The 13,118-nt window shown below is 35.0% G+C and overlaps 2 protein-coding genes across 9 annotated transcripts in view; one reads left to right on the forward strand and one right to left on the reverse strand.

Annotated features, from left to right (window-relative positions):
• The window catches only part of CCDC66 (coiled-coil domain containing 66), a 56,513-nt gene extending 54,134 nt beyond the window's left edge, over window positions 1-2,379 (forward strand). For all 5 annotated transcript variants that reach the window (XM_019654337.1, XM_019654341.1, XM_019654339.1 and 2 more), the window contains one exon: window positions 1,231-2,379. In XM_019654337.1, coding sequence (XP_019509882.1) covers window positions 1,231-1,317 — 87 coding nt within the window. In that variant the 3' untranslated portion in view covers window positions 1,318-2,379. The remainder of the gene's footprint in view (window positions 1-1,230) is intronic.
• The window catches only part of TASOR (transcription activation suppressor), a 51,595-nt gene continuing 38,593 nt past the window's right edge, over window positions 117-13,118 (reverse strand). Inside the window, exons 18-24 of one of the 4 annotated variants that reach the window (XM_019654336.1) lie at window positions 10,140-10,942; window positions 7,472-7,594; window positions 6,534-6,693; window positions 5,998-6,106; window positions 4,528-4,706; window positions 4,158-4,322; window positions 117-3,552 (exon numbers count right to left, since the gene is read on the reverse strand). In XM_019654336.1, coding sequence (XP_019509881.1) covers window positions 3,497-3,552; window positions 4,158-4,322; window positions 4,528-4,706; window positions 5,998-6,106; window positions 6,534-6,693; window positions 7,472-7,594; window positions 10,140-10,942 — 1,595 coding nt within the window. In that variant the 3' untranslated portion in view covers window positions 117-3,496. Of the gene's footprint in view, window positions 3,553-4,157; window positions 4,323-4,527; window positions 4,707-5,997; window positions 6,107-6,533; window positions 6,694-7,471; window positions 7,595-10,139; window positions 11,066-13,118 lie in introns of all 4 variants that reach the window. The other 3 variants (XM_019654335.1, XM_019654333.1, XM_019654332.1) reach the window with 3 other exon arrangements.

Raw genomic sequence — 13,118 nt, forward strand, 5'->3', positions numbered from 1 at the left:
AAATCTTAAAAAAAAAAAAAAAATTAACACCTATGTGTATTAATTTTGAATAGAAAACAGGACTTGCCTTCAGTTTGCTTCACCTACCATCCTTAAGAATTTCCAGTATGACATCATGAGAGTTCAAATATTAAGACAATTTTATTGAATGAAAAATACATTTGAACAGTAAAACATCAATAAGGCCCTAACCAAAAGCAAAAAGTAAATATACAATTATGCTTTAATAAATTCTTAGTAATGCAATTCCTGTTTTTAAATGTGCTGGCAGTGTTCAGAACATTGACTCAAGTCCCAAAGAATAATATAATTCAGTGTGAAATTATACATATAACCTTACTCACCAGACTACTTTTTATCCCAGGCCAATTATTGTGGCTTCTCACCTTGGTCAAATAAAAATAAAATCAGGTAATACATCCAATATTTAAGGCTATAACTTTTTGCCATCAGTTGGCTTTAAAATAACCTACCCCTGGGCTTAAAAAAAAAAAATAGTGGCTTGCAAAACTGGGTCTACATTTCGTTTTCATTCACAGTATACTTTTTGTTTTTAGGAAAAATACACTGCAATTTTAAGAGTGTCTTTTTCTATGTGTAGTCATTTACCAGTGCCTCTTGTATTTCAAATTGTTGATTCTGTAGAGCTAGAAAATCACCTAACACAGGATTAGGAAGAAAAGTGTCCTTAATTTTTTTTAAATGCTACATTTGGTTACATATAGATTGAGTTAGGTAACTCTCTCACACTAAAGATTGTACTTAAAACTTTTAGCTTACTGGAGACAAGGTCAAGAGGAAGGAGTATGATATACACATTTGCCCACATCTTATTTCAGCAGAGCCTTGTATAAGCCCCTAAGGTTAGTTCAGGCAAGATAAACGTTAGAACATTTGGGGGACGGGAGAGGGGACCCTCAGCCCCATAATTATGGAGACTTCGTTTTAAGAAAAGTTATCCCTATTGATTTTAATGCTAAAAATATAACCTTACAAATATGTAAGCTATACAGTGTCCAAGTGAGAAAGTCTAGTGTGAGAATTACTGAAGCATTTTTTGTGTGATTAAAATTTAACATGACAAAGAGAAAGCTTAAACTGTAGCCAAATATCTGAGCTTAATACATGTTTTCAAAGTACATACAATTCTGGATTAACAGGATAAAAATTTAAATTGGAGTAATTTGCAAGTCTGCCACACACCTTACTAACGTATCAATGTAATTTCAGGGCCTTCTCCAGAAGCAGAGGGAGTTGGAAACGAATCTTATGCCTTTAGCTGCCAATCAAGAAGAGAATTTTAGTTCTTCGTTTTAAATATGGAAAAATCAAATCCTTTACATTTGTCTCCCAGATTATAAAATGTCCTTGTTGCTTCACTGTATTTTTCAAATAGCCTAGATTTATTTTTAAATGCTTATTTATAACTTGTACATTATGTAATAAAATGCTGTGTGTAGATAGATATAGATATATTTTAACAATAAAACAGACATTTTTGTAAAAATTTAGTAGTAAACAAAATTTTTTTTCCTGCTGTCACAATCTGGGTAATTTAAGTCCTATAAAAACACTTTCTACTTACCTTAACACAGTCTGGAGTTTCTGACCTATTAACAGATAACTTTTTTCCACACATTTTATATGTAGCTTATTAACTGAAATACCACCTTATGTATTTTGCTCTATAAAAAAAGGGTAGAAGAACTCTTCCAAGCTGTGAGTTGCCAAAGGAAAATCTTATTTAATACAGCTCAACTTTTACCAAACCCAGATTCAGTTTAGGCTTACATGGTAATTTCTTTTCTCAAAATCCAGTTATGACTTTTGTAAGAATTGCAGTTTTTTCAAAAACATTTACAAGTTTGCATTAGTAATAATAGAGAGGCAGTTATTGGCAATAGATGTGGGTTTAAAATTTATCTGCACTAGATAATTTATCTGTGAATTTAAAGTTATTGTTAAGTGCTTACCACCTCAAAAATATACTTCTTTTCTAAGACTACCAATTTAAAAATCTATATCAAAGAGTTTGTTCCAAATTGTCCAATGCCTTTAATAAACCTATCTTTTGAAATATGAAATTGAATTTGGGTAAGTCATGGGCTACACAAGCACTGAAAATCATAATTATAAAGTACTCTCAAATAAAAGGTTGACTAAGTTTTTAGCAATAGGCAATTTTTACATAGCTAACCCTAAAGATAAAAAATAATGCTGCCTGGTATAAAGGCCTAAGTCCTATGTACATAGTTTGTTATCTAAATGAAAACGCATTGTTAGATAAATCCTGAGGTACTGAGCCAAAATCCTGTAAATATTTATTAACATCACTGGCTTATACCTGTGTAAAAACACTATACAAAAGCTTAAAATAAATAACAATAGTATTTCAGCAAAAGTCGTTGGTATCATCTGACATTAGAGGAAGAAAAAAGTAAAGCCACTGCTGTTTACTATCCTTTTGCAAACATCTAGTTTTATATATAAAAGACTTCAATTTGAAGCCGAGTACAGGTGATATACCAATGTAAAACTTAAAAGTGCCAACATGAGATAATTCAAGTACAATATATGTTAAAAATATATTTATTTCAATTTTCATATGCTTCAACTGTTACAGGCCATCATGATTTAAATAAAAGGGAAAAAAACATTTGAGAAAGGACAAGAAATCTTTTGCTGAGAGAATGAAATATAAATTGTTAATTCACTTTTAAGAAACACAGAAATTCCTATTTTTTAAAAAAAGTTACTATAATTATCTTTTGAATATGGCCTGGAAGAATCATTTTTCCCCCAACTTAATAGAGATTTATCTCTATCCAAGCTTTGCATATAAGCAGATAAAAAGTAATTTTCACTTTGAGACTGACTTGATGAAAGGGCATATGGTGTCCTCAAAAATGTCTGATGCGTGAGAACATTAAAATGACTAAACTGATGGGACATATTTAATCGACTGTGGTAATCCTGAAAGCTGCTATATGACTCCTGTTCAGCTGAATTGTTTTTCTGTCCTTCAGAGCACACATCAATAGCTCTGTCTTCAGAATCAATTTGATAAGTCTTATCTTCTAATAAACTTTTTTGCACGTCAAGAGACGATTGCAACTCAATTTGAATATTCTCTGTTTGATCTGTTCCACGTGATCCTTTGGTCTCTTTCGCCAATATTTCTGAATGAAAATTGCTGTATACTTCTATTTGTGAGATTTCATCCCCTGAATCCAGAGACATATCCTCTTCATCCTTTTCATCGTTTTCTAAAAGAGCTACATTTAAAAAACAAAAAGTCCTCCTCTATTGAAATACACAATTTGTTTAAGTTTTAAAATTATACACTACTCACACAATATAATGCGTCAGGGTCTGCAAGTCCACAATCCCTTAAAGCTTGGTCTTCTGCCACAAGTTCACTTAGTCACAACACTCACACTAGGTGTGAATGTCCAGATAATCCGATGCTAAAAGCTTCTGCGAAATGTGTTCACGTTTAATGTTGGGAAATCCCAACTCCCAGCTCCAAAGGGGTTAATGTCAAAACAGCATCTAAAGTTATACGGTAATTCAGTATTTGACAAGACAAATATAAAATAAAAATTCTGACATCTAGCTTCACTGGATTACGTCTAAACTGGTTAGCTCTACCAAATGTTCAATCATCTCTGCTTTTCTTCAAAAACAAAAGTACATCTTTCATTTTACATAAAACCTGGAACCAAAGCAGAGGCCATCTCACAAAAGACGAAAAGCTATGGACGTCCCTACTATACTGCACTAAATTGCACTGTACATCTGGGGAGATTTAGTAGCCCAGTGCTAAATCCCCATATCTGGTATCCTTTTTAAAAAATATAACCCCTTTGCTGACAACAGCAACCAATAAAGCTTATAATAACCCTCAAATAGAAAATGCCTACTCTATAGTACACAGTCTACAGAAAACTAACAGGTTGTACTTACTACAGTATAATTCATGAGCAGATTTTGTATGTGCTAAATATAAGAATTATAAAGTCCTTAAAACACTTCCCCTGAAGCTGTTTACACTGAGGTGAGTGGTTTGAAAATAGGCATTTCATTATATGAAAAGAGCAAAACCATTCCTCTTTTTCTGTCTGCCTTAAAGAAAATGAAAACTACTAAAAAGTTACCTGACTGTGACTCAAGATTCTCATTAGCACCAAGCAGTGGGAGGTTTTCTTCTGTGATTGAGTTGTGATAGCCCACAAGATTTTTAAAGTTTTGCATAAAGTCTTCAGCAGTTGCAACAACTATTCCATTATCAGTATAACTGGAAAACATCTTGATATTCTTTTCTAAATTAAAAAGAAAATGTTGAGTATAAAATACAGTCCTTGAAAATGCACATGGGCAAATGATGATGATTGCCCCCAGTCCTCACAAAATTCTTTGCTCCACATTTTCAGAATCGTAGCTTATCAACACCCACCACAGCCCCACAAAATCCTTTCATCCACATTCCTATATTCATAGCAGAAAGCTGAAGAGCATTTTCTTTACCTGTTAAAAAGACTATGTGTCGTTGCTGTATGTTCTGAGCCTGAAGTCTGATAAGGCAATCCAATTCTGGAGCATTTCGAGTTTGTGAATCACAATTGTGGTATGACAAAATCTCAACGAGATGTTTCTTCTGATAGACATTCAGAAGAGTCAACAGACTTAGAGCTTTAGCATTCAATCTGTGAAATGAAGTAGTTCAGTATCTGGATTTGCATTTCTAAACTGTCCTATGGAAGTTTTTGCTTCAATTCAAATTAACATCATAATTTCTTAACCTGAGGCAACTAATGACAACTGCACTGCTTGGCCCACTGCCTGATGCAGGGGTGCTTCTTAGTGAGAGATAGCAGGAGTTCTGCAACCCACACGTCAGTCCAGGGGCTTTCTCTGGGTGCAAAGCCTGAGGGCCAACTATTCAGTGTAGATAGGCGAAAATCTCAACCAGTCATTTCACTTACTAAATAACAAATTACAATTCTCTTTAGCTTCACCAATTTAGAGCTTTGATGAAGGCATAATGGACAAAAAATATAAATCTTTCCTTCAAAAAATACTTGGTTCTAAGCTATTTCTATGTCTCCATGCACAAGGCAACAAGTGGTAGAAATTACTTTTGTCAAGAAGATGAGGGTACTAACTTTGTAGAATTTATACCTTTGGTCTTCAGTACTATTTATCTATTACATAAAGATAAGACTTGTCCAATGCCTATTTCACATGATTTGAAGATAAAACATGTTTTTAAAAAATGAATTACTACAAAAAGTTGAATACTTTAAAATTATTTAAGCCTGTATTTCCCTAAGTATGTATCATGGAATGTCAATATGTATTTGAAGAAATGTTTTGTGGTCTAAGTTTAGGAAATGCTGGCTGAGAAATTATAAAACAGAATTCTTAATTACAGTTTCTCAGATCCTTAAATTTGTAGTAAGATTACATAATTGTTTGTGGAGCCTGTTAAAATGACTGGTGCTCCAAGGTTCACACTTTGAGAAGAGACTTCTAGGCAGGTTAGAAATCATCTATTTATGTAAATGAATGTCCTAATCACAAATCCCCTTATCGTGTTGAGGTTACCCTTTGTCTCAGTTATGTGTGACACTGTTGAATTAGCTGCCGGAGGTAGTCCTCAATTGGGAGAGAACCTGATCTAGTTGGCATATACAGTTGAGTAAAAAAAAGAATGTTGATTACTCCATTTTGATTATTATTATACACCCCCAAACAGCGAAGATTAAAGCACTTTTACCTATATACATAACTAGAACTTAAGCAAACTTCTACCTATACAAGAATAACACTTGCAAACAGGCTAGAATAATTCAGTATTACATTCCCTTATGGTTGACTAAGGACATCTGGGAAAACTGAGCAGCATCCATAATCTACAAACACAGAGAAATAGAAAAACTTTATGAATACAATGTTAAATCAACAACAATTATACCATTATTTTTGAAATCTTACCTGCCCAGTTCCTTTAGCTTTTTCTGAAATTTACAGTGGACTTTCCATTGCCATTTTCCTTCTGGAGTACTAAGTTCTTCGAGGAATGTCAAAAATTTTTTAAGGTTCTCTGTTAGAGATAATGAAACTCATTTTAAATTCAATAATAACAAGTCATCCACAACTTAATTACGGAAGAAGTGTTTGGTGATATTGTGTAGAAGCACCCATATCCTTATGCAGTTATTTTCTTTCAGATCTAAGAACGTTACGTCTACACATTATAAAAAAGAACATGTTGGTAACAATAAACCAGAAGTGATCCAAGTGTAGTAGGTGTAGAAAGCCTTGCTTTACACCAAATTTAGAGGAAATTGTTTGTAAAGACTAAGAATGGGAATGAAATTTGAGGTAATAAAAGCTCAAGAAAATGATGGAAATGTGCTAGTTATCTGTGAATGGCAGAATGGGCAATACATTCAAAAGTATGCGTGAGTCATTGAGAAAAACTCAGAAAAGACAGAAATTACATGCTGAAAAAACTGCACAAAACTCACCAATTGTGACAACTTCTGGATTTAGAATGGATTCATCAGACACAATAAAACCTCCAGATACAAATAATTCATTGTATGTATGATTTTTAACATCATCCAGACTATCAACACCAGCAAAACTAACACAAGAGAGCTTCTTTAAAGTCACCAAGCCAGGTACCTATTTAAATACCAAAATAAAAACAGAAATAAGGACAGATAAGACAAAGAACTGATAGACTCAAGTGTGAAGTAACCTATAAGAAAAGTCTTTAACAAAATGCACTATGGCTCACCTATATTAGTGTGTTGCTTCTGGAAGGCTAAGCACAAAATAATCCCAACATTATTTCTAAATAGATAAGCCAACGTTTATGTACTGTGCACCTACCATGAATGGAACACTCTTAAGGGAAAGGCACTGACAATAGACCTGGAAACACAGAATGAAAAATGCTAACCTGTCTGGCCCTGTGAGTATAGTCAGTTCAGATGAGGGCAACAGCCTATGAACTGAAACAGTCAGGAAAGGCTCCAAAGGGCAGTAGGACTTGAGATAGGCTCATAAGACTGTTTGGGGTACCTCCAAACCCAAGGGAAAGAGGGACTGGTTTGGCAAAGGGGATGGGGAAATAGGTTTTACCTGGGACATACAAATGAAGATGTCAATATAGAGTCAGCAGACTCACTGGCATTCAAGGAGTCAGGATTCTTGACTATTTGAGTGATAGGGAAGATCTGTGATGTGCAGCCATGTAAAATTTTGCAGGAGTAAAAACTTACATTTCACAACCTAATTCATGGGAGGGTCATTTAGTTCTCAAGCCCTAAACCTCTGAACCTGGATGTTTTAACACGGATATTTTAAAAACAAACAGTTTTAGTCTCAAAGACAGTATGATTTTATAAGGGTGTTTTTTATAACCAAAATAAGTTGTAAATTTGACTTAATAGTCTACCTTGTGAATGAAACCTGCAATGTCTTCATTTTGAATAATAATTAATAGTTTATCTAATTTTGATCTTCTTTCCAAAAACTGTTCTGGATGACATTCTGTATTGCCTAATTTGATAAGATATTCCTGTTAAAGAGAAAAAATTAAATGAACATTAAAAAGGTTTTTTTGCAGACATCCATTTAACACTAGAAATGCAAGATAAACTAATAAACATAAGCTTAAGCTAAAGTGCTATTAATAATGACCTCTTATACTCTAGGAACCTCAGAGATCATCAAGTCTGCTCTTCTTATAGATGCATCTAAAGCTCAGAGCTTAAATGGTCAGTCACAATGATACAATGCTATGCGATCAAAGCCAAGTAAATGCCAATGTGGGATAAAACAAAGAACCATAAAAACAATGGATTAGCCCAGGTTCTTAACCCAGCTCCACTGCTTAGTTTGGGCAACCCAGAGCCCAATCATTAACCATTCCCTCAGCCCCATTTTCCATTTATTTCAAAGCAGACCCTTGGTTAATTGTAGCAATATTACTGATATACTCCTTCAGTTATGAACCACTCTTCTGACCACTGTAGCTTAATTTAATTCATAATAGCCCCAAAGTCATTAATAAGGAACTTCAGTATGTACAATGGTGTTCACATACTAATTAGCCATGTCTGTCAAGTTTACACCTTCAAGCAAAATAAAATGTCCCACCTAATACCTCCCTCAATCCTGGAGACACGCTGCTACCTTTCAAAGGACACAAGGTAGTAGTCCAGGCAGAGTTCCCTTTGCTCTTTGCTTGCTGGTGAAATCATACAGGTCATATTCCTCATTTCACAGACCCAGGAGCATATTAATTTCCTCAAGGTTTGCACGGCTGGTTAGATAAGCATAAATCTAAACCCAGCTTGCCTCATAACCAGTCTACTTATTTTTCAAGAGCTGTCTACAAGTGTCATACATCCAAAAAGAAGGTTTCTGTATAGCCTCAAACTAAAGCACTATCTTCTACATTGTTTGATTTTGCTCTAACCTGTAAAGCTTCTAGGCAGATCTCAAAGCAGCTTACAGTCAGGTAATAAGGTAAATTACTGTCTGACAGGCCTGCTTGTAATTTTTGGTCTGTCTTTAAGAAGCTTTTACATGAGAGTTTGTTTTAGATAAGACAGTTTAACTCATACCATAACAAATCAATTTGACTCCAGAACTATTTAGGAAGCTTAAAACTTTATTCATAAAGCTTTTTACTCTACTGCAACGTTTTTGTTGGAAATTTCCCAATGGATATTCATTAACACGAAGTTCCAATCTCATTTCTTTCCTATCAGATTTGTAAAACACACAGCATCCTTTTCTTTTAGATAAAAATAACACAAAAATTATTTATTCTATGCCAGAATGAATCACAAGTACCATTCATAAGTAAATGCATTTCCTGTAAGTGTGTTACAATCAGTTAAAAATATGGTGTGTGTGTGTGGGGGGGGAAGGTGGAGTAATGCTGAGCACACTGGGACCTGTGCCTACCCTATTTTTTCATCTAGCTCCACAACATGTAGCTATGCCCCAAAGAGTACCACGCTTTGGAATACGCTGCTTGGGCTGGAAAAATATTGAGAAGCATTATGTTCAATCATACACGGCAAAAATGCAACCAAAGAATTCCTAGTAAGTCTGGTTTCATCTTCCCAAGAAACCACAGGGAATTAGAAGACATGCTGAGCACTTGCTGAGCACTGGGCCGCCTCCTTTGTTTCTCATGGGCACACCACACAAGTACACTAACATCAAAGAGATCCCCAAATTGACAAAGCCTCAGGATATGGAGTTTCTAGGCCACTCTGGGCTTATAAGCCTCTTATTTATAGTTTCTTCTGCTTCTTTAACAAAACAGTCAGAAACTCATCGTGGTAAGAAAATTCCATAAATGGGAACAGGCCTTTATTTTAAAACCTAAGGCATTTCCTTAAGGAATTAAAATCCTATAGTTTAGTGAATATTAATCGGTTATTAATCGGTTAATAGTAAACCAATAGAATTATTCCAATGTGTTATAATTTACATACCTATTGTTACAAATTTTACACACACACACATACACACAAAAATATTTTTTTAAACCAAATACCTGAAATGCTCATCTACTCTGTAGCTTGAGTAGAAAAAAATATATACCTTGCAGTGAGGGATCTTTCATGATTGGGGAGTCTTTCAGGATCATCATATATTTTGATCAATAAGGGGCTGTAGGGAACCTTGATATGACCAGGGTATCAAGAAACGCCAAAAGATATAATTAGGTCATCCCTGGACAGTTTATTTTTCTATTTGATTGATAAGCCCCACATGAGGTAAACACTGACAACTTCCTTTACCCCTCTATTTTTCCCTCCCTAAAAACCCAAGTATGAAACACTTAAAATCTCTGAATCAACAGTTTAAAGGTATTTGCAGTATACAATGGTCTTTTAAAATAACACTATAAAACAAGATTCTAAATTCTAACATATTTAGAGCACAGGTTTTCAATTTAGTTGAACTTACTAGTCTTTGTTCCACTCTGCATATGAAAATATATGGCCAACATTTAAATACAACAAAAAATTCCTTTTTATAGAGGTTAGACGCAACAAGACAGGTTTATACACATTACTATTACCTTCTCATTTAGTTACCTTTATTTCTTTACAGAGCACACTCTCTTCTTCTTCATGAATATAAAATTTCACAGTATTTTTCTGGACATCTTTCATGATTTTAACCAAACTGTTAAAAACTTCAGGTTCTAACTTGCTTATAAAATTTGAAAGAGCTGGTTGGGTAGAAATGTTTACATCACTGGGTGATTTTGTTTCTTTTTCTACTGGTTCCTGAGCAATATCACCAGGTACAGTATGATCAGAGGTCACCATTAGCTCTGTAGCATGGTGTGGCTGGTTCACTTCTGCAGTTAAACCCAAAGTAGAGGAGGAATGCTGTTCATTAGAGTTGGTGTCTTTCAAAGTATCACTACAAAGTGGTTCAAGGTGTTTACTGTTGAAGTCACTTGAGGAAACTGGTATGATATGTCTTCTCAGAGGATTCAATGCTATCTTAGTACCAGAATCGTTTGGACTGACTGGTGGCAAATTCCCACCTTTGGCTGATGCTTTGATAATAATAGTATTTAGTTTCTCATGCAAGCCATCTACAAACTCCTGTACGCCAGCTTTGGAAGTCTTAGAATATATGAATTCAGAAAGCCGTTTCATCTTCTCTTGTGTTGAAAAAACAGGTGTGGAAATTCTACTGACATATGAAACATTCTTTTCCTTCAAAATCTCTTCTATCTTCCTAGAAAAGAGATTGTATTCTCCTAACACTGTCCTCTCTGTGGTTTCACTCACTGCAGGCGGCTCTGCTGTTGGCACACACTGCTCCTCCACTTTCACCACCTGACCTGTCAACACGTCATCCTCAGTGGTGCCCTTTAGTGTGTCTGTAAATGGAGAGGATGGAAACTGGTAATCAGAACTTCTCTGTCTACTTATTACCCGGGGGTCATTAGGAAAGGCCTCCTGCGGTGGCAGATACACCAGTTGTTCTTCTGGTGATTTCATACCTACATAGGAAGAGTTCATTATTATAAGAGCAATTCAAAAAAGTAAATAAATAACATCTGAAAAAACAAACTCATAAATGAAAAAAAATGTCAGGAAAAATTTAGAATCACACATTGGAAGGTAGAATAAAAAATCTAAATAATTATGTGAAAAAGGGCCAATTTATCATGAATCCAAATTAAGTAATTTGCTTATTTCTGTTTCCCTTTCTGTAGATCTGACTTTAATAGACATGTTTTAATCAGGACAGTCAGTTGTAACAACTTGCTCAACCCATATATATATATATTTTTTTTTTTTTTAATTGGGGAATTGGGGGAGGGGAACAGCGCTGGGGAATCGGGGAAGGGGAACAGACAAGTTGCTGTCCTTTTGTTCTTCAGTCTAGTTGTGGAGGATGTTGCTTCACTGACCCATGTTGCTATTATCATTGCGCTCTTCCCGGGTGAGGCAGATCACTTGTCAGCCCTCGGACAGCCGCTCACAGCAGTTCAGGTCGGCTGCCGGCCACTCATGGTAGCTTACGGCAGCCCACTGCAGCCTACGCTGTCACTGGCGACTCATGGCAGCCCAGCTCCAGGTCAAGCTGTTGTTCACCATCTTAGATGTAGAGGGCACAGCGTCACTGGACCTCATGTGGGATCTGAACTGGAGCCCTGCTTCTCAGAGCTGGCGTCCCAAGCCAACTCTTAACCAACGTTACACTCAGCCGGCCCCTCAACTCCTACAGTCTTTGTGAAATAATGTCTACTATAGTAATACCATCTTAATATAAATTTTTTTTTTTATATAAAATTTTTTAGTGTAAGGCAATTCAAAGAATGTCAAACTGAAATGCTGTGGGAATAACTGTCAAGTTAAGAGTTGCATTCAGGATGCAGGGAAATTAGTTTTATCTGTTTTCAAATTTACTCTCACATATGGGGTTGCTTAGTGGACTTCCTACAACATTAGGGACTTTAATTTATCAGGGGAAAAAGGCTCAATAATATAGGAAGTAGACATATTTCATAGCTGCATTAATAGTAACACTTCTGATAGTGCTTTCATAATTATTTTTATTTTGTTTCAAAATAATTCCAAGAGAAATCACAATAACTAATACCTCATTTGAGATGAAGAGATAGTTCAGGTAGTTGATGCTAAAAGAACTATTTAACTTTGATTCCTGACAACTAGCTCCAACCAGCAGATCATAACTTCAAATTCAGGATTTAGAAAATCCTAAATTCAAATATAATATGCTTTTGAAACTACATTGCAAAACTGGTACCCTAAGTTCCTTTTTAAAAAACAAGGGGAAAATATGTTTAACGACAATTTATAGTAATATTATATTTTAGGAAAAGAAAAGTATTCATCATCTTTGCCTAGCAGATCCATATTACACAATTTTATCCTTTAAAAATTACCAATTTTTACAAAATCTTAGCCAACATTCTCTAACAAATTGTTGTTCTAGTAGATAAAATGTACCTCTAAGTCAGAGAGTCCAGATGCTAGTTTTCAAAACTACAGTACTTTAAAGATATAGTGAATTTGCTATTTACCCAGGTGTAGCAGCATTGCCCTCTCTACACAAAATTCAGGTTTGATTTTCCCCACAATTACCCTTTTCTAAAGGGTTCAACAGCCTCAGCAGCAGTCAACTTGTGACATTTCTCTACCAACCCCAGTAGTTACCATGAACCACTGTAACCATTAACTACTGCAAAAACATCAGTCAGCAGGGTAAGAAGACCATAGCAGGTCTGTAGAAGAGAGCAGGAGAAGAAGAGAGCGAAATATCCAATGTACCAACGTAAGAAGTAAAACTATATGAAGCTGATCAATCAGAAAATTCAAGTACCATAAAATAACTCATGAATACTGACTGTCCTTAAATCTGCAATATGTGGTTTAGTTCACATATAAAAATGTTTGGGCTAGTAGTGGAAGACTTACTTTTTGAAGTATTTTTGTACTTCTTGCATTATGTACCATGTCAAATGTCTGATTTTTTTAAATAAAAAATATTTATCTCGTAAAACAAATGGGTTGGAGGACCACCTA

The sequence above is a fragment of the Hipposideros armiger genome, unplaced genomic scaffold (assembly GCF_001890085.2).
Source record: "Hipposideros armiger isolate ML-2016 unplaced genomic scaffold, ASM189008v1 scaffold_220, whole genome shotgun sequence".
Lineage (NCBI taxonomy): Eukaryota > Metazoa > Chordata > Mammalia > Chiroptera > Hipposideridae > Hipposideros > Hipposideros armiger.